Source organism: Streptopelia decaocto (genome assembly GCF_964273445.1).
Source record: "Streptopelia decaocto genome assembly, chromosome: 3".
NCBI classification, from domain to species: domain Eukaryota; kingdom Metazoa; phylum Chordata; class Aves; order Columbiformes; family Columbidae; genus Streptopelia; species Streptopelia decaocto.
In genome coordinates this window covers 72956613-72978785 of record NC_138656.1, presented here as the reverse complement: position 1 = coordinate 72978785, position 22173 = coordinate 72956613, and the positions used below count along the sequence as shown (strand labels likewise).

The following is a 22173-nucleotide window of genomic DNA, read 5'->3' as shown; positions in this document are numbered from 1 at the left end:
GTTTATAGGAATTATAGCTACAGGAATTAAAAATCAAGCTAGGAAAATAGCATTATAAAGATATTGAGTAAAACATGAACTGCATTAAAGTAGTCTCTTGCTATTTTTACATTTTTGTTATTTAGTCATTGTGCCACTTAGAGCAAAGTGAATGGTTGTATGTCTTGTGGATATATGGCTTTTAAAAATAAGATTTTAAATGAAAATCCAAGCACTTTCAGTATAACTATTCACATCAGTGTTAAGTATTTTAGTAACTTAAGCTATGCTAAGTGCGTGTTGGGATTGAACCCCAGCTGGCAGCTGAACCCCACACAGCCACTCACTCAGGGGAAGAGAATTGGAAGAGTGACAGTGAGAAAACTCATGGGTAGAGATAAAGACAGTTTAATAGGTAAAGCAAAAGCTGTATACACAAGCAAAGCAAAACAAGGGATTCGTTCACCACCTCCCATGGGCAGGCAGATGTTCAGCCATCTCCAGGAAAGCCACGCTCCATCACACATAATAGTTACTTGGGAAGACAAACGTCCCCCCACTTCCTTCTTATTCCACCAAAATATATACTAAGCATGACATCATGTGGTATGGAATATCCCTTTGGCCAGTTGGGGTCAGCTCTCAGCTGTGCCCCCTCCCGGCTTCTTGTGCAACGCCAGCCCATTCGCTGATGAGGTGGTGTGAAGAGCTGAAAAAGGCCTTGACTCTATGTAAACACTACTCAATAACTAAAACACCCCTGTGTTATCGACACTGTTCTCATACTAAATCCAAAACACAGCGCTGTTCCAGCTACTAGAAAGACTAGACACTATTCCAGCTGAAACCAGGACAATGCGTATAGTGAAAAACCATTTTAGGCTGCATTTGAACTGCCTGGTGCCATGTGAACCACTTTCTGTTTTATTATAACTGACAGGATATCTGAAAGATAAAAATAGCTGTTCAAGCATTTAACTTTTTTAGTATTTAACTTGGTCATGCAGTTTGTCTGCTGTTAGACTAGGGCTTAGCATTCCAGGTAGACAAGGCTGCATCAATCTGAAATTTCTGTGTTCGTTATACTGCACATTTAGAAAACGTTTTGTGGAACCACATAAATTGTGCTTTTCATAGCAAGCTTGCATTTTGCCACAAACCAAAGCCATGAAGCGTGTGAGCACGAGTACTGATTTAAATTTAATATAGTGTTACCCTATGTAAATGTTTTAGTTAGGGAGGCCTAACGTGGGACAGCCTGCAGTGTCTGCAAATATGGCTGACAAGCACAGGAGTTACAATTAAATTTAGTTTGATATTAGGCTTAATGTGTTGCATTTGTTCGTATTCACTGTTCCTTTTCCTAACCGTGGTATGGTCAGGAAGACTGGCATTTGCGATCTTGCAAGGAAGGGTTTCATATTTCCTGGAATAATACAGCAAGTCCCTAGTTGCTTTTTAAATGCATTATTGTTGGCCGTGTAATTTCTGTATTAAGAACAAGAGTTTAGTAGGACCTGATATCTTGGTATCTCCCCCTTACAAAGGACAGTATGCTCTGGTTTTGTCTTCTGAGTGCTTATACTGGTCACGTACTTAGTGGCACTGGTTTGTGTCAAGTAGTTGATATTGATTTGTCCTTTGTACCAGTAATACAGGCGAGAAAGTTCAGTCATGAAATGAGCTATTCAGAGCAACTATGTAAGCCATCACTGTATAAAATAACAGACCAAGAAGCTTATTCTATAGCCATAAAGTAATAGAAAGTCAAAAGGATTTTGCATTACAATTTTTGAAAGACAATTTTTTTTTTTTCCTGAAAAACTACATGCACAGGAATAAGGAATTTGTAATTCTGATATGCTTTCTTTTAACATTGTTGATGTAGTTTGGACCAGAAAACCCATTTAGGACTCAACAAATGGCTGCACCTAGAAATATGCTTTCTGGATATGCAGAACCAGCTCACATCAATGATTTCATGTTTGAACAACAAAGAAGAACATTTGCAACCTATGGTAAGTCCTTAACAGTGGAATTTGCCTCCATCTTTATTGTGCGCAGGTTGGACAAAATAAGTCGTTCTCTATAGAACACTTAATAGGACTGCAAGTTCTCTAAGTTACTTTTTAACAGACTTACTAAAATGGAAAAAAGGTCTTCAAATGTGAAATGTTCTTTCAATGGGAAAAGGTCTTTAAATGAGAATCCATGAAGCTGGAAATCTCATTTTATAATCGCCTTTGAAACTGTAATCAAGTGTATGACCTCCTACCAAACCCCTCTTAATTAATCCTACCATTAGTTGCATCGGTGTAAAAAACACAAATTAAAATTTCACAGTTTTAGTATGACAAATCACTGTAGATCTGTTATGCAAATAGATTCTTTCATGTGATTTCAGCTCAAGGTAGCTTTCAAAACCAAAAGAAAGCCTTACTGAGTTGTCAGGTTCTTTACACTGGTCACCTCCAGATACAAGCTGAATGAACAGGGATTGAAGAACATGGGAATACGTTACTAAAATATTTTAACAAAGACAGACCCAAAGGTGTATCTCTGTATTAGTGATCATTATAGGTGCTGCTTCCTCATCTTGAACCTTTTCACTTGTACATAGTTGCATTTGAAAAATGGAACACTTGCATTTTGGAGGGGCTTGATTTTCAAATAGACTTTTTATGGATAGTAAGAAAAATGGATTTTTTTTTTTTTTTTTTAATAGGGAAAACAGAACAACTGGATTCTAAGCGTCCTTTTGAACATGTTTGAAAGAACAAAACTGATGTATTTACATACAACAGTGGTTAATTTTTCTTCTGTGTTTCATTGCAAGGTTTCATTTCTGTTCTAAACTTTATATCAAGTGCTTGCCTTGTAGATATGAATTTTTGTTTTCAGATGAAGTGTCACTTTATATTCTTCAAATTCAGTCTATTAGGCAAGTTTTGATACTTCCTGTGTAAACTTAAAATGTCACAACACTCAACATTTTGCACAACGATCTTGTGCCTTTATTCATATTTACTTTCTAAAGACTACTCCCTGCAGACAGTCATGCCTCACAATGAGCTCTCTACACACGAGTCACCTGAACTTCATTAGGGCTTTATGAATGCATGAATCCACTTACTGCGCTTTGTGATGGACAAGGTTGGGACTTTATTGCAAATAAATGTGGGAGCCATGGAAGTGCAACCTGGAAGAAAAAAATACCTAAAATCAGAGACTCTTAACAGCCGCAGTTTTTCTTCATATTTGGATTTTATTAGAAGGATTTCTTGTAAAAATTGAAATATATTTAAGACTTTTTTTTTTTTCTTTTACACAGTTTTAGGTAATAAGTGCTTTTCACTGGATTGTTAGGATGTGGATTATAAGAAAAATGCCAATATATAAGAAATGGATGTGTAGTTCCATAGCGTAACTTGACTGCAATTTTGGTCTTAGAACTAGACGAACAGTTCAGGTAGGAGACCATTCAGGATCCGAATAGGCAGATTAGATTTTGTTCTGTTAAATTAAATGTTACATTGTGTGGGTGTGCATTTGTGTGTAAAGTAGATTTTGGTAAAAGGATCCGTAGGCATGTGGTGTTTGATTTTTGGGGGTTTGTTTGTTTGTTTGAGAAGTTTAGTTTGGGGGAAGATAGAATTACTAAGTACTCAAAGCTCCTGCTGTTGGTTTATATCATCAGAGTACAGCAACTGCCTCGAAAGCTGTATTACAAGAGAGTATAAAATATGCTTTCAAGACTGATAACACTGGCAACTGTGCAACTGCCATATTCAGCTTTCTAGAAGCGTTCAATAGATAATGATCTCAGTATGGTGAAAATGGAGCTATGAAAAAGCTGGAATAGGCAATTTAAACTGCAAGAACAAGCCCTGAGAAGCTGAAGTTCAAGCTACAAGATGCAGTAAATGAGCATGAAATCCTGGCTTACTGGAATGTCTGTTAAAAACAGCGTTCATTTAAGGTGTCAAAAAGTTATCTATTAAAAAATTCAGTAGTCTCTTTTCCATTTTTAAGGCAAAGACCAAGTATAAAAACACAAGTATTACTGCTAGGTATAAATCTAAGTCATACGTGTTTTTAATGGTTAAGTAAACCTTCTAATTAAAAGCTGCAGATCTTGAGAGTTCTGTCCTCTGTGAGGCTGTTTAGCTCCACTGTGCTAAGGCTGGAGGTCTCAAACAAATCTGCAGTGGCTGGCATGTAGATAAGCAGTGACTGTAAGTGAAAGAAGAGTGTGGTGCAAGACAGAGAAGGTGGTACATGGGATCATGTATCCAAACCAGCTCAGCTAGTGCAGAGTCTTCAAAAAAGAAAAAAACCCTTATAAATCATTCTATAAGTTAATACATATTCAGTGAGAAACCTGTATATTAATCACAAAAAAAACCAAATATTTTTTTGGCGAACGACCTTTCTCATCTGCCACCATTGCAGTAAAGTACTTCTGGTTTGAATTTGTGGAACTTAACAGCCTTCTAGTTTAACTTGATATCCCCAAGTCTCTTGTGTTGAAACACACAATGAGCAATCATTTCTTATTCACCATTTCTTTGTCGTTCCTTACTCTATAGATCTCGGCCATAACTTCATTTCAGTGTGGCTTTTTTCCACTTGAAAAGTTCTGGTCAATCTTCTTGTTCCTCTGTTGCATGTTTCCATGACTATGGCAGTGCTAGTTCCTCTCTGTGTCTCTTTTAGTTCCACTGTATCATTCCTGAGATAAGCAGCAAAGCTGTGTACAGCGTTTAACGTGTAATCTCTCTGCGAATTTGTTCTGTACCTTAATAAAGTGAGAGGCTTTTCTCTTCAGTGTTTTTCTCTACAATTTTGAGTAACTTTGTAAAAGCTAATTGCTCCCTTTTACCAGATCATTCATCCGTATGTTGAACAGTATGGACCTGAGCATGGATCCACAAGCAACTTTGCCGTGCTGTGTAAACCAGCCAAGTTTTAGTAACTCTTAATTGACCGTGTAAAGTCCTGTTGGGTTTTTGAAGTGTCTTTGAGGCACCCAGGAATCAGTCTAAGTTTCGTAAAGGTATCCAACATCAACCAAGCTTTGCTCGTTCACATGATGGAATGTCACCTCAGAAATATTCTGAAAGTTTTGTCATTCTGATTTATAATTTGCTGTACAGAAAGATGTGTCTGCACTGCTGCAATGTATAGTGCTCATCCAAATGCCTACTCATTGTTTTCTTTTTTATAGTTTCTACTGTTTGAAACTTCCAACCAAACGAATGTCTGGTTGGTGACCTGTAGTTCCCCAGATCTCCTCTGAAGCATCTTTTGAAAGTTGGCATCATATCTGATAATTTCAGTTTCTGTCATATTGAGGCGATATTAGGTGAGAGTTTTAGCACTGTCAATTTGGCTTTGGATCAATTGGATGACTACTGCCGATTTTTTTTTTTACCTTTCATTTGACTCTTTAGTGTCCTGACATTTCACTTTGAGGTAGATATTTTGTCATGTTATCCATAAAGAAAGATTCTAGCACAGAAGCCTCCCCAAGCTCCTTCCTGATGCTCTCTTTTTTTCATTCCTTGATCATCTGTTGGCCCATATGCTGTCTAGTTTGCTCTCTGCCCCTGCAGTTTTTGACAAAGGACAAGTCTTAGTTTTCATGCCTTATGTGATTTGCTCCTTGCTTTGCAGGGACACTGCCTTATTGCAGTTTTTACTGTAACTGCTGGAGTTTGGTTCTTTGTATTTTTCACATTTGGATGCAACTTCAGCTCTTTGAAGAGCAGCTCCTTATTTCTAATAGTTTCTCTTTACATACTGCTCAGCTGTGCTCACTTCCTTCTGGTGTCTTTAAAGTCTTTTAATAGCTGACAGGCATTTGTTCTTTTTCTCCAACATGGTATCTTTGAAGTGTCCCTGCATTTGGAAAAGGCTGTACTGTTTGGTGCTCTCTTTCAGTTCCTTTTGAAAATCTTCTTTATATAACCATCTTGTTTGGAGATTGAGATCATTGTAGTAAATGTTTTTACGGCTTTCTTTGCTTCCTCAACAACACTGATTTGTTGATTTATACTGGTTTCATCACACCTTGGTACGAGATTTGCACAACCTACTGCAAGCAGGCAGCAAAAATAACTCTTCTTTCCCTAGCACCTGTTTAATCTCTGTTACCATTTCATGGTTGTTGCATCTTCTGTCTCAACAGTCAGTAAGGGAGTCCTGTCAGCTGTACTCACCACTACTTAAACCTGGATTTTTAATCCAAAGGATCCTTTAGTGCTAGTTCATACTGTTAACTTGTTGATCTGATTTCTCTTTAAGCTTTCTGTAGCATATAGCATGTTTTTCCCCACTGGTATGACCCTCGTATTTCTGTATTCTTTCTATGTGGTAAAGAGTGTATTCTATCCAATTATGTCAGTATTGTCCTATGAATTACATTAGTTTATTAATTTAAAACAAGATATTCCACTCTAACTATGTATTATTATTAGCCTCTGCCATTGGTATGCATGCTTGGGTTTTCCATTTCCCTGCCCTCAGTTTATATAGGATTCTGTGCTTCTTGCTATCCCTGTTATCTGCAGTTTCAGATTTTTGTGCTACCTTTTGCTTCAGGATATGGCTTTTTGAAGATTGTGTGTCATTCCAAATTGCTTATTTTCTTTAACTATTGACTATCCCAAACTATTTCATCAAAAAGCACTCCTTAAACCTTCTCAATACCAACAGCCTTTTAGATCTAGATAAGACCTACCCATCTCAGTAAGGTTCCATTCATTCCAGGAGTTTGGTGAGGTGAAGCTGACACAGGCATCGGAGATGTTTTCCACATTAGGCTTAAGATCTGCAGCTTCTCTTTGCAGTAAACAACCTTGTAAGAATGAGCTGCCCTTACAGAATATATTTTATATGAATTCAAAAACACCATAGTTTAATTGAGTCAGTTTTGTACTGTCCCTCAGTCTATGGAAAACTGAGGAAGAGCACGACAAATGCAAACCTCCGATCTCTGGCAGATCAACCAGACCTCAGCTTCTTTATCAAGAATGTCTCTGTGGTACCAGCACATGGAAATAGTCAGATACTTGCTGCTGTCCTTATTCTTTAGGATACAAAACATTGTAGTACAGGAAAAGCCAAATCTTAGACCCCTTGTTATTGTGGATGCAAACCTGCTTCTCTTGACTCTGACTCCCCAGAAGGAGTCAGGAGATATTCAGGTCATGTATCCACAGACAACAGCTTGAAACCAGTGATCTAGTTAGATCTCTTGGGTTGGAATTGCTTCAAGGTCATTCCTATCTTTATACTATTTTGCATGGGTTTAAAATGTACATAAATATTGTAGTTGTAGTTTTTTCATGAGTGTAATAGTTGAGGTTTTATTGATACCACCATGAACCTTCTATGCTGCATATTTAAATTAAACTATTTTGTGTATTCCCTTCAGTAGCCATATCAAGCCGTAGGGTCATTGCTATCTCTATATTTCACATATTGAAACTACCTTTGATGCCATCAGTTTTTCACTTTCAGTCCTTTATCACCCTTTAGATTGACAAGCATGTTTTTTAAACCTTTTCTTAGGCCTTCCCCTCGACCCCCACATTTTATCATTCTTGTAACTCTCAATTTTTATCTAAATTGTTCTTTAAAAGACATTGCTTAAAATGGGACATGCCAGTCTAGGTTAGGCCTAACCAGTGCTGTTCCATGTTTTATATAGTTTTGCCTTTGCAATAAATCTCAGATTTCTTTTTTTTTTCTTTCTTCTCATTAGTGTCAGATAGACTTGTTAAGTGTATCAACACCACTGCCCTTGCAGACTGCTTTTTTTTTTCCCTGTGCCTAATCAATTGGTATTTGTCATTTAGCATGTCTTTGCTGAAGTGAAATATTTCACACTTGTCTTCTGTGTCAGCTGCAGGTACATGATCTCTTGCTGATGGCATAATCCATAAAAATATTGAATAAAATAGTCCAGGCAGGTCATTTTATGATTTTGTATGAGATCTCCCCTCTTGATGGAAAGCCATTAATAATTGCTCTGTGAGTCTGACCTTTTTCTAATTGGTAACCAGTTTTGCATCTGCAGTTTCAGGTAATCTACCCTATTTTGAATCCATTGATATAAGTCAGTCTTACATAATTTCAGCTATTAAAGAGAAGGCTTTCTCTTCAGGAAAACAAATTTCTCTTCACAAGCTATTATGATGGATGTAAATGGCCAAAAGCTGAACTAGCATTTTTTTTTCCAATGTTGTAGTCCTTGGAGCAGGGCTGAAAGGACTAGGGAGTCTTAAAATACAAACATCTGTTTATTCTGTATCTGTACCCTCAGCAGAAGCAGTCTCTTTTCTCGATAATTCCCCTTTGAGCTCCATTAAAAAAAAAAAAAAGGCAATATACTCTCCTTAATTCTGTGGGTCTATATAAATTTTCAGTGTGAAGCACAGTCAGGAATTTTTACATGCTGCACATAAACTGTCATGAATATGGGAGAAAAAAAAACATTTTGTAGCTATTTCAGCACCCAGTGCTCATCCTAGAAGTGGACTGCATCATTCATGCAGCATTTAGTATTTTAGAGTCTCTCTTTCACAAGATATTAATGTCTTATTTAATAAGAAACAGTTTTCTGTCCATGAATCTCAAAGCTCTTTATGAGTATTCAGTAACTTGGTTATAGCAGGATTACTTCAGCAATAAGATTGATACATTAAGAGCTTAAAATTATTCTGACTTGGAAATAACACTGCTGATTTTTTTTCATTTACTCACGTTACGTGCAACACCTACGGTCGCTTTTACCTCTTACAGTTGTGGGCACTTTATTCTCTGATTACTTTGATTCTGCAGAGAGGCCGTTGCGAGCAGAAGGGGTCAGTCCAGCCGAGTTGTTCCGCGTACCTAAGCTACCTTGGGTCTCTGTTTGCTGCCTTGCACAGTACCATGTAAACATACTTTTAATTAACTGTCTTTCTGGAATGCACATCGGAGTCTGATTATTATTAAACCGACATTTTCAGGTGCAGTGAAATGATGGATGTAGGTGGAATTGTACCTTTCCTTGCTAAAATGTAGCGCAAAATATCTACCTCCTGAATAAAACTGAAGGAGACGTAGGAGTCAGGGCACATTATAAGGCACACCAGCTGCGCAGGATAAAAGCAAGCTGTCTTCTGCAGCTGCCTTTAGGAGGCCAAGCCAGATAGGAAAGATTCTCTTTCACATATGCACTAGAAAGTCGAAATTGTTCAGAGCTTTGCCATGAGAACGATGCTGGACCAAATTCAAGCCAGCTAGAAGTCGTCTCCGCTTCCACGGGAAGCTACGCTTGGCCCAAGGGCCCTATTCATTGGAATACTGTCCCTCTTTGACGAGCATGGAGCAAATAGAGTCCCAGAGACCGTGTCAATACAGTTGGAGGACAAGTAAACCACTGTATTGATTTTGACATAAATCCAAAGTAATATCTCTGCTGCTACCAGAAACCTTATAGCTTGTAAAAGAACTCACTGAAATAGTGGCTTGATAAAAGCAGGAAGTTAAATAGCAAAAGTCGAATTGCAGCGTCTGCTCAGTTTGGTTATCCATAGAAGTAAATTCTAAAAACAGTTGAGAATACCTAAGCCAAACAACAAAAAAAAGATTGTACTAGGAATTTGTATTTTGTAAGAGGGCATTGGTATATATAATATTTCTATCCCTATATGATACTGACGGAGCATCTGGGCATAGGTTGTTCCACAACTGGGTGTCATGAGGTTTGAAGCTCCAGAGTTGGTCTGAAGGTAGATTGCTCCTTGTGTATGGGAACACTTGCTGTGTTCATGAAATGGTTAATTTCAATCTTTTTTTTTTTTTTCTCCACCATCTAAAAATAAATGAACTGGGCCGTCTTCTAGGAGAGTAACCTTTCTGAGAAGTGATTGGGGAGATGATCTCTTTTGGCTATTGGGATTATGTCGATAGGTTCTCAGCTTGTACCCACCCAAATGCTTTTATGGTCCATTGGTCTCTAGGGTGGACTGGGTAATATCCCACTGTTCGTGATTGTCTCTATGAATCAACAGAAACATAAGAATTAAATTATATGCTATAGGATTTATTAGATTTTGTGTATGTGATAACTTTTACCAGTGGTTTAATATCTTCATTGCATCTTCTTCCTTTTATTTATTTTTTTCTCTGTTTTTTCCTTCCTGATATGGAGAAATTCTCATTGAGTCCTCAAGGGACATTTTGTCACTTTAATAAAAATTGGTGATATGTCCACCAGGGTGCAGTCTTTCCAAAAAAAAAAAAAAAAAAAGACACGATGGTCAGTAGCTGCTCAATGCACCTGTTGCTTGGAGAGTATTAATAGATGAGTTTATTTGTCTATCTTATTCTCATAAGATCGTGCTATCCACTTCAGGAGAAATGGAGAAAAATGCAAGATATGCATGTTAAAATGAGAACCTCAGTTTCAAAAACTGTAGATATCCTGAATATCTGTGAAATGTGGATACATTTTCTAAGTTATTTATAGCAGTAAATGCAACAGCTTTGGGTTTTGTTTTGTTGTAGGGGTTTTGTTTTTGTTGTGGTTTTTTTTTTTGTGGGTTTTTTTGTTGTTTATTTTGGTTTGGTTTCTTTTTTTTTTTTTTTAAATGAGACTCAATAGTTGCAATCACGAAATGAAGATGTGAATATTTAATTCTTTTAAAAATTAAAGGCCTTAGCTGCTGCCTCTGATACTGTCCATGTTAGTTAAAGCAACTCCTTTCAAGTTGAGGGAACAAGTTTTCCTGACTCTGTCAGGAGGAGGATGAAATAATTTCTGCTGGAGGAGACAGAATATGCACAAAACCCTACAAAACTTTTTTTTTTTTATTTCATTTTTTCCCTCTCTCTGTCCTCAGTGAGCTGGAGGGCACTCTGTGTACAGCAGCAACCAGCTGGTTTCAGCATGACTTTTTGGCTTCTCCAACCAAGGAACAGTGTTTAAACTCGCATGTCACCGACGTAGGATTTTGAGCTAGTCTTTTCCTGTGCCATATTACAACATGTTATATGTTACATGTTATAACAGCAAACTGATCCGTATTCAGTTTTGACCTCAATTGGAGCACGGTTTTGGATCAGGAACCTGCTGAGGTCCCTTCACATTAAAAAGGTTCTGTGACTTTGCTCCCTGTGACTACCCTCCCCTTGTGTCTTATGTTAACTGCTGCCTATTATATTTATTTGCTTCTCTATCTTGTACAAATTTAAGCATTCTGGCAGCAATGCATGCTCAAGGACCTCATGGTAATACTTAGTAATAATTCTAATACCCAGGGGCAAGTGAAAAGTGGATGGGATTTCAAAGTGTCAGCCTTTACTCGTCCCTAGCTCCTTGAGAGCTAACAGGAAAATAATGATGGAATGTGGGGGGGAGAGAGAATAATATAAGTTGTACAAAACTAAAAAATTTGAAACAACAGTATTTTATTTCTCCTCTTGTTGTAGGTTATGCATTAGATCCCTCTATAGATAACCCTGAAGTTGCTACCAAGTATATTGGTTCTGTAGAAGAAGCTGAAAAAAATCAAGGTAAATAATTCAGAATCTCATGTAAATGACTTGCAACTGATAACTGCTGTTTCTTCTTCACTAAGAAATTAAATAGTTTTTGTCAAAGGAAGGAATTATGAGAGACTTACCCATGTCCAAAGACAAAATAAATGAAGAAATGTTGCAATTGTAATGTGAAAAGTGAAGATAGATATTGGGGGACTTTGTTTTCCTGACGTAGCAAATATTTCAGGCTATCATATGTCTAATTTCAAGCTAGGATTTGTAATTGGAACCTAACAGGTACCGTTCCATTAATGGAATTGACTTGTATATTTGAAATAGAGCTCTCTGGTCCTCTTAAATTCTGTCTTAGCTGAAGTTGTCTTGAGTCTGCATTAGGTACTTGTAGCCTGGACAAATCGCCTTTACTATGTTACTCAGTAGCAAATCGCCTTTACTATGTTACTCAGGAGCAAACTAATCGCCCTGGGTGCAACCTCTGGCATTCTGTTGGGAATTGCATGTTATTTCTGCATAGCAGAGTTAAGCCGTTTGGCTTATTTGGAGAAGAAAAACCATTGGAAGGTTGCCACATGGTAAAGGCATAGCATGCCACTGGGAGGACTGACTACCAGAGGCATGGGGTTTGTAATTAATACTTTGATACAAGATATTTAACACTCAAAGTGGTGTATTTGCATTGGAAAATTGTACCTGTGTAAACTTTACAGTTATGCTTTCCCTTGCATCTTTTTCTAACATACTATTCACATGTGGATACAAAGGTTCTTTATTTTTCTGTCCTGTTCCATGGAGTATATCCAAGGTTATTCCACTCTTTCCAAAGTAAGATAAAGACAACAGACTTATTTTGGCATAGCAGCTACAGACATTAGACAGAAATGGCTAACATTAAGTTGCTTCAAAAACAAAAAGGTAACCCTTTCATAATGGAATTTTAGTAATTTATTTTAAGAAAATTCTTCATTAATGTATGATTCCTTCATATGATCATTAATTTTTATGTTGCCTGTTTCCCCTTATTTATACAAAACTCTTCTTGACTACTTTGCACTAGATGAGTAGAACTGATGCTGTAGGAGAACATTGTTTGAAAATTGCACGTAATTGTATATACAACCTTATGAAAAACTTTCATGTCATTACTTTAACATCTTTTAACTTTAATTGATTTTCATTCAATATCTTTATCATTTAATAGTTTTGACAAATGAAATTCCAAGGGTACAGCAGTTGTAAAAAGCTAGTATTTATATGAAAGAACAAGATAGTGGTTGGAGGCAGATGGCTGTGTCAATGGGGACAGACTTTTCAAAAGGGCCTGTAGCAATAGGACAAGGGGTAATGGTTTTAAATTAAAAGAGGAGTGGCTCAGGCTAGACATGAGGATGTAATTTTTTACAATGAGGGTGGTGAAACACTGGCACAGGTTGCCCAGAGAGGTGGTAGATGCCCCATCCCTGGAGACATTCTAGGCCAGGCTGGACAGGGCTCTGAGCAACCTGATCTAGTTGAAGATGTCCCTGCTCATTGCAGGGGGGTCAGACTGGATGGCCTTTGGAGGTTCCTTCCAACCCAAACTATTCTGTGATTCTACAATCTTTTACTAAATTAAAATACAGTTATGGTTGGGGTTTTGGGAGGTTTGTCTTACCTTGGTTTTGAGGAGGTTTTTTTTAGAAACTGAGATCAGAAGCCAATTGTTAGGACTCTACTTTTTCAAACACTGCACTATTTAAGGTATTGATGCATTTGTACAGTCTGCAAACTTACTGTTAAAAATGCATGGGTACATGCATGTTTAAATACTCTAACAAACCACGACACACATTTTAAGTGGTTCCTTTGCTGCTGTACATAGTTAGCCGTGTTCATAGTTAGAAAAGTTAGCAATGCTTTGGCCCATTTCACTCAAATGCTTTTTCGATTTTGCTGTGCATATTGGAAGGAGTAGTGGTGGTGTTTTCTTCTTTTAAACTGGCTATGGTATGGTGTTATAGTCTGTGTTAGCAGCTAGGCAGTGTGGTGTTTGTTTCTTCAGGTTTGACAGTGTTTGAAACAGGACAAAGGAAAATTGAAAAAAGGAAGAAATTCAAGGAGAATGATGCATCTAATATTGATGGCTTTCTGGGACCATGGGCAAAGTATGTTGATGAAAAAGAAGTGGCCAAACCATCAGAAGTAAGTACTACTTTAACACAAATTGTTAGTACATCACAGTGGTTTTAACAGAGATCCAGCTGCACTAGTAGTTTTTCCAAGCAGAAGATCCATGCTATGCTTTAGGATGATAGAAACATTTAATCTGATATGTCCAAATAAGGTGTTCTGAATATTTTGCATTCAATTATTTTCAAGACTGTTTGGAAATAAAATTAACTACACACTACTGTGTGTAGAGTCTGATTAAAAGATATTTATAAACAGAAGCAGCTTGAAAAGAACTGAAAGTAAGTCTTGTTTAAAAAAGAAAAAACAAACAGAAAAACAATTACGTTGCAATAAAACCCTCTCCAACCAACAAACATCCTTGTTAAGTCAGTGATGCTTAGTGGTACTCTACGAATAAACAGGTAATTTTTTTTTTCAGTGTATGTAGCTTTTTAAATTATTCTGGTTTTGATAAAGGTATTCTCTTTATTGAGGCTTAGAAATATTTCTAATCTCATTTAGCAAATAAATGTGCTATTAATAGTAAGTTAATGGTAGTGCAGTTGTGGATTTTATTATGCGATTCTAAACACTGAATTTTCAACAGTCGAGATCATGTTTTATTCTTCCAGGAAGAACAGAAAGAGTTGGATGAAATAACTGCTAAGAGGCAGAAGAGAGGAAAAATAGATGATGATAAACCTGGAGAGGAGAAGACTATATTACATGGTAACAGCATCTTCCTGCCTGTTCTAATTTTCTTGCTCACTGTGTTTTCTTGCCTGCTGTGTTAATTAGTAAGGATGGCAGACAGCCTTGGCAGTTTTGCTGAGGCACCTTGATGTTTTTATATTGGAGATAATACTGCTCACGGGCATACGCATAAAGGACAAAGAAAGAGATAAACCTGGACTAATTGTACTTCATACTGTGAAGAGCAGTGTAGAAATGTCATCTTTCAGGGTACTGGTTTTATTTATTTATTTTTAATGGTACTAGATGCCCATGTCCTTTTCCTATTTTACAGAGCAAACATTTTAAAGTTATCAGTTTGGCTTAGTTTCAGATGCAGAATTACTACAGTCTCATGTGTCAGTACTTCCATCAGCAGGTAGTGCTTTGGGTGGCTGTCCAGTCACTTCTTAAACTCAGTTAAAGAGCACCTGTTGGCTACAGCTGGCCAATATTGGTTCACACTGGCCAAGTACTTTTTTTTCTCTGGTTTGTAATTCTGTTGACATGAGTGACACAGCACAGAGCTGGCTGGAATGTGAATTGCAAGCAAATGCCAGGGTTAGAGTTGCACATTAAAATCCATGTAGAGTTAGTGTAAACAAACCCTTGTTGGCCTGAGGAACTCGCTTACTGTTTGATGATGAGCAAGATGTGTAGGGGGGAGATAGTCTTAATATTCAGCTTATCAGACTCCAAGCAGAGTTTGCTGAAATGACTTAATTTGAACTCAACTGATGTCAAATAAGATTTCACATGTGTCTTATGAATAGTGGTTTTCTTTTTTTTTTTGTCTCCCCACTTCACAGCAGAGCAGCTGTGTTGAGAAAAACCTTAATTGTGTGTGGCTGTTGAACCTTTCAGAGTTTATAACCTCTTAAAATACAGGCTCTTGGATTCTCAGAATTCTGTGTTTACCTTTTCAGTTAAGGAAATGTATGACTACCAGGGGAGATCTTATCTTCATGTCCCTCAAGATGTCGGAGTTAATCTCCGTTCCACTGTGCCACCTGAGAAGTGCTATCTTCCAAAGAGACAAATCCATGTGTGGTCTGGACATACGAAGGTAGGAGGTTGTGTTCCTGAGTGTGCATTGTAAAAACCCCTTTCCCATGTTATGCATGTAACTGGTTGCATTACATGTTCACACAAGGTGTTTGCCTGCTCAAATGCAGTCATTTACCTGCAGATGCTCTTTCATGAACATAGTCAATTCCTGACCTCCTTTAAAGGGACAAATATTATTCAGTGACTTCTGTGGGATTTGGACTTGTTTCTTAAACTGCCATGTGAATAAGAGTAAGGCTAATTCTAGAGATCCCTGAAAATGCATTTTTTTAAATAGTAAAATTATTTAAGGGCTATTTCATATCAAACTTATGAAAAGTTACATAGATTTTGTGATTGTAATGCATCAGCATTACAGGATTCCCAAATACACCAATGACCTTTGAAAGGTGTACCTTGCTAAGTTTTCTTTGATGATGCTACTTTAAAAGTGCAGTTTCTTCTTGTGCCAGAGCCCATAACTGTATATATAATTTTGGGATTAGAAAGTGTTTTGCTGATCAGGTTTGTAAAGCTTAGACTAAGCTTGCTGCTGCTTTTGTCTCATTTTCAGTGTTGCTGAGGGAATATGCTGTGCTGCAATGGACAGCACCTTAATGATATTTGAGAGATGGAAGACGGGATGGAACACTTTTAGCTTTTACCTTTTTTTTCAGTTGTCACAACTCTGAACTTTTCTTTAATGACTGCTGCATCAAAGAGCTTGTAGCTGCAACTATCAGTGCTTTCCAGAATAACATCTCCTCTCCAAAGCTCTGTTCACTCTCTGCCTATTATCCTATTAGAACAGACTGATGCATAAAATAGCTTTTTCCTTCAAACAAGAGATGAATAACGATAACGATGAGAGAAGTGAAAGAAAAATGGGCTGACAAATCTAGAAAAGCTGGGGGATATAATTAGACAATAACAGGGAGGATGAAGCACCTAACTCCAACCAGGGCTGGGAGGAACTGGAATGGGATATGAATAGAGTAATTGACATGAAACTGGAAGAAAGGACATCACACCATGAGTACTTGGTGGTTCTTTGGACTTCCTCTGGTAGGAGTACCTGAAATACAGGGAGATGCTGTGCACAGGGAATCTCAGTTCAGTGGGTAGAAGCCACTGCTAGTATATGTAAGAAGCAGAGCTGGCCAACATTTTTGTGGAAAAATTCCTCACCTGCCCCACCTGAAAAGGCTTGTTATACAGAAACAGTCACACAAACACAAAGTTTGTATTTCATTGCTGTGTTTGCCATGGTAATGGTGTGAATGTTGAAGAAGGGCATATATACAGCTGTTGAAGTAAATCAATTTGTTGCCAATAGCAATTGTTCAGAACACATTGCAGTTTTTGAAATGGAATACAAGTAGGTTATTTGCTTTCAAGATACAGTATCTGTATATATTTTTTAAGATAAACATTAGCTTTGTGCTTAGAAAAGAGGGCAAGTGAACCGAGGAAATACCTAGATGTTCCACTTACTGTTTAATTGTGCCCTTATTTACAGGGTGTCAGTGCAGTGAGATTGTTTCCTCTCTCTGGGCATCTACTTTTGTCTTGCTCTATGGATTGCAAAATTAAGGTGAGTTATTTTCCTGTTTTCATGTGTGTATTTTATACCATCATTGATTACAGAAAATGCATTTTAGAATATTAAACATTTTATACTTCTACCAAATACCTTTTGTCTGTTTTACTTTTATTTTTCTCACTTGAATTTTAAATTATAAATTCATTGCAACAAAGACAGAAATAACATACAAGACTATGGGTGCTAGAACAGTGTTAATCATTTAGTAATAGCATTTAGGAGGTCTCAAGTTCTTCAGGTTATTTCCTTTGTTATTATAATAATTCATTTTCTATGAAGCCTCGTTTTACAATAAGCAGTAGGTTTCTGCTGAACTGTTTTACTGAAGCATTTGCAGTCTTGAACTTAATCTCATGTTAGTCCAGAATACATCATATTAGAAAGCTGATGATTTTTTTTCTTCTTTTTACTAGCAAAACCTTAGGGTTTTAAATTTGTAATATGCTATGAGATTTTTAGTTATTTTAAGGGAATTTTGCTAACGGGAAGTTGACAGAGCAACAGAGCGTTCGTGTGAATTCCTGGGTAGATAGTTCTGATTAATCAGTAGATGTCATATGTTTGTAATTAATTTCTTAAAAGATGTTGTTATATATGTTTGCACTTAATTTCAGCATCATTATTGTTTAACAATTGACATCTTATTCCCCATCCCTTTTTTCTTTCCAAGCTATGGGAAGTATATGGTGATCGAAGATGTCTACGAACATTTATTGGTAATAGTCCCTTTTTTTAAACTAATGTATATTTAAAGAAACTTCATGGAAGGATATGATTTAGGTTAGCTTATTAATTTGTCATATAGAGGACTTGCAGGCATACAAGGCAAATGGTATTCAGTAGGATCTTTGCAATAAGAACTGAAAAAGGTGCGAGTTTTTACAGAACCTTTGTCATTACTCCAAGCAATTAAATGTTGATTTCTAACACCTTACAACCCTTAAAACAAAACATGAACCTGCTGCGGTCATCAATACTTTATGTAAAGGTCCTTTACAAAGGCAAAATTGTGACATTAAATTGCCCCATTTTCATGTTGAGAACAGGAACCCTCTGTATTTCTGCAGTGAGTGCATCTTACTGTCTGATGATCCCACCTGTAATAGGTGATCTCTTCTGTGCTGAGTTTCTCATGCAAAAGCATGGGATTTATTTTTTTTTTAGGTTTAGGAGAGGTTCATGTAACAGCTGCTTTTTAAAGCAGAGGGCTGGGAGAGAGAAATACAAACTTCATAGCAGCTTTGAATGCAGAACAAAAGCAGCTGATTCTCCTTTTGAAATGGGAACGTTTCTAGAACTCTGAGTGAATATATGTTGAGTGACAACAAAGAAGTCTTTTTTTCACTGAATATTTCTGATGACAGCAGTGTGGCAAAGATGATGGCTAAAAAATGTTCTCTCTCAATAGACTGCTCTTTCTGAAGTTTTGCTGTTTTTCTCGAAAGGCCCTTATTATCAACCCAATTCATCTGCTATTTTGCTATATTTAAGTTATTGTACTAATATTTTAACTGAAGAGTTCTCCTACAAGTCTGATGCAGTGGTCAGATGAGAGTATTGGGGTCGAGAGGTAGCAAGCTGAAAGCATTCTTAATTTTGTGATCTAATATTTCACCTATTGTGTGCCTGCTTTAAATGTTTCTCCTTTAAATGTATCTCCCGTAGGTGTTTACTTCTGTTTTTCATTAGATGTTGACATTTATTACAGTGTTTTATGCTTCTCTCGCAGCTATTAACTGTCACCAAAACAATCTTGAAGTTCTGCTTGTATATCAGTTTATAAGCGATGCACAGTGCTTGGTTCTGTGCAATGCTATTTTTTCTCTCTCCGGTGCTTTAGAAGTATGAGGGTTTTGGGGGGCCTATTCTCCTCTTAATTTAGGAGTTACTTTTTCTTTCTCACTTGAATAATTCTTTACTAGTACTCATGAAGAACTTCAAGAAGTGATTTCCTTGTTTTATTTGCATTGTTAAAGACTGAAGCATTTAACATTAATAATATTTAAAAAAAACCACCACCACAAACAACATTAATTCTAATCATGAGTGCATGAGTTTGTCATCATACTTTTTCTACCTTGTAGGACATAGTAAAGCTGTTCGAGACATCTGTTTTAATAACGCTGGCACTCGGTTTCTTAGTGCTGCATATGACCGCTATCTCAAACTCTGGGACACTGAAACAGGTAGGCTTGTATTTGTAGACAGTGCTATTTGGCACTATGTTTAATTAATAGTAAATATCAATATATATTATCAGTCAGGTTTTTCCAACTGTCCTTAATATCGTCTTGTAGAATGCCATTCAGGATGAATTATCTTTTTCTGAAATGTTCTGTTATTTCTAATGATGCAATTGACACTACCTATATACCTGTATTTCATATACCTTTTTGTTTGAGAAGTTTGATAGGTATTTGTAATGCTAGAAGAGTGTTCAGCAAAAAGTCAAAAATTTACCCAATTGGTTAATTGCATATTTACAGGTGTAAAATTAAGTAATGAAATCACACTTTACACCTAAATATGCTTAATTTAGAAGAATTATTTCACTTGATCTTTCAGTTAACCTGAACTTGAAGAGCACTACAAATAAGAAAAGGTAGTGGAAATTTTGCTGCTGGTATAGGGAGTGGAGGGTGGCAGGTCTGATGCTCTTGCAGAACTGCTTGGAAGATGCTCTGCAACATTTGTTCCAAGTAGTTTCTTAAGCTAAAAAGGATAGATATTGCCAATATTCTTTTAAACTGAAGTCTGTTCCTAAGACAAGGAGTCTCCATGTTTGAAAAAGACATTGGCTTTCTTGGTTAGCAGTGCCACTGGTCTCATACAGGTGACAGACAGAAAGGCAGAAGTCAAGTTCCTTGGTCTGAACTCAGTTCTTTAGACATCTGTTTAAAAATCTGTTGAGCTTGGATTAAAACAGGCTCATGCAGGTTACGGGTAACATGCAGTCAGGGTACTTAGGGCTGAGGCTGTGAGAAGGGTCATTGGTTTGTTTTGCAGTTGGATTACTGTTACCCTTGTCTAAGCGTAAGGTTGAGGAATTCTTGCCGGAGTTTAAGTCTCTTGCCAAGAAGACCTCTGATCCTAAGTAGATGATGTTTTGCAAAATCTGTGGTCAGCTTGTGATGTGCTGACCGTCCTGATGATATACAGGGTACTGAGCAGTTATATTGTTTGTAAAGCTGTAGTAAAGGTATAGAACAGTTTGCACGTGTATGTGTTTATACAGGTGTGTGCCTACAAACATGTGAAAGAAGGTCTAATCAAAGAGCAGGGTAAATTCTACCCTGTAATCCCCCCAAGGGCTTAAAAACAAGTATTTTCTGCTGTTACTAATGTAGAAGTAAAATGAATGTTTTTTATCAATATCTGCAAAGAACTAATCAGCCCGCAGAGCTTCCAACCTGACACACTATGAATGGCTTGTCTGTTGCAGGGCAATGTGTTTCAAGATTCACAAACAGGAAAGTTCCCTATTGTGTCAAGTTCAATCCTGATGAAGATAAACAAAATCTCTTTGTGGCAGGGATGTCAGATAAGAAAATTGTGCAGGTATGTCTACTTAATCCCTTCCTCTAAAAATTCTGATATTTAGTACAAAAACAAGGTCTTATTCTGACTTTTTTATTTGTAGTGGGATATTCGAAGTGGTGAGATTGTGCAGGAATATGATAGGCATTTGGGAGCTGTCAACACCATTGTGTTTGTGGATGAAAATAGAAGGTTTGTGAGTACATCTGATGACAAGAGTTTAAGAGTCTGGGAATGGTAAGTTTAAAATTTTGCATTTTAAAATAATATTATGAGCAAACTGAGAAGATAATTTATTTTTTAAAGTATCCGTAGTACATAGGACACTGGAGTGTACTGAGCTCTAGCTAGCTGAGAAGGAGCTAGCTTCAAAACCCTATTCTGGCTTCATGCTCAAGACACTTCATAGATTTCCTCTTTCCCCAAAGAAAGCAGAAGACAGCCCAGTCAACCTGAAGCACACTTCACTCAGTTAGTGACCTCTGTTCTCTCTCTTTTCCCCAAGGGTGTATTAGCCCTTAAATTAACCTTTGAAAGAAATGTCTGCTCTGTTACAATAATGTGTGCCATTTTTGAATGCTTTGAACTTGGATGGGCATAGTATTATATAATATTTGACCCATGTATAAGACAGCTAGTTTAGTGTAGCTTCATTTCTGATTTTGTGGTAGTCTGGATTTTTTTGGCAGTCATTGGTACCCACAGTATGAATACAGTAGATGACAGGAAAGCGAAAGTCTATCCAAGAAAAAGTCGTAAGAAACATCATTTTAAGTGGCTTCCAATTTTTAACATATATGGGGAGAAAACAAATCTCTCCTATTTGAAATGTTTTCCACAAGGTCCTAGGTACTAAGATTTTTCACCTTAGAACTTTTAACATTTCTCTAGGATTTCAAATTTATTTTTTAAATAATCACTCCTATATCTTTAGGTATCCATTTCCTTTTGCCGTTCACACATGCAAAGCTGTTGCACAATACGGGCGCTAGTTTGACAGCACTGTGACTAATCAGTCCCTTCCTAGCTCTTTTTTTTTTTTTCCTAAAACCTAGACAAGAGACTCCAATCTGTGGTATTTGAATGTTACCCAAGCAGCCAGCAAAACCCTCAGCATGTCTGTGACGGGCTGCTATCATTGGCAGTAGCAGCAGTGGTAATGACCAAAGTCTGGGAACCCAGGCTTAGGCTAGACATGCAATGCTGTCACCATATGTCTCTCTGAGAGAGCCTCTGTTCAGTACTTCATAATTAGACCAATGTATTTACGGAGCTCCTTAAAAGAAAAATCTTTACAATACCATAGCTGCTAAGAAATGTCTTCTCTCTGGCGAGTGGGAGGAGGATCTCACTTGCAGAAATCTGTTATTTCCTTGGGATTGGATTGGCCTTGTTTTGTGAGCTTTGTGGTGATGGCTGAAATAAATAGCGAAGTGGGTGGATTTAATCACTCTGTGGGGAAGAGAAGGAAAGGCAAAAAGGTTCTGGCATGGGAACATCGCAACCTGATTGTTCAGTAGCAGAAGGTTTTTTTTTCTTTCTGAAGGAAAAAAAATTGTACTGAGCTTGCT

The 22173-nt window shown here is 37.2% G+C and overlaps 1 protein-coding gene across 1 annotated transcript in view; it reads left to right on the top strand.

Annotated features, from left to right (window-relative positions):
- Positions 1-22173, top strand: part of CDC40 (cell division cycle 40) — a 39422-nt gene that overhangs the window by 9665 nt on the left and 7584 nt on the right. Inside the window, exons 3-12 of the mRNA XM_082049412.1 lie at positions 1868-1997; positions 11464-11547; positions 13574-13713; positions 14316-14412; positions 15342-15481; positions 16982-17056; positions 17736-17781; positions 19150-19251; positions 20508-20623; positions 20706-20839. Coding sequence (XP_081905538.1) covers positions 1868-1997; positions 11464-11547; positions 13574-13713; positions 14316-14412; positions 15342-15481; positions 16982-17056; positions 17736-17781; positions 19150-19251; positions 20508-20623; positions 20706-20839 — 1064 coding nt within the window. The remainder of the gene's footprint in view (positions 1-1867; positions 1998-11463; positions 11548-13573; positions 13714-14315; positions 14413-15341; positions 15482-16981; positions 17057-17735; positions 17782-19149; positions 19252-20507; positions 20624-20705; positions 20840-22173) is intronic.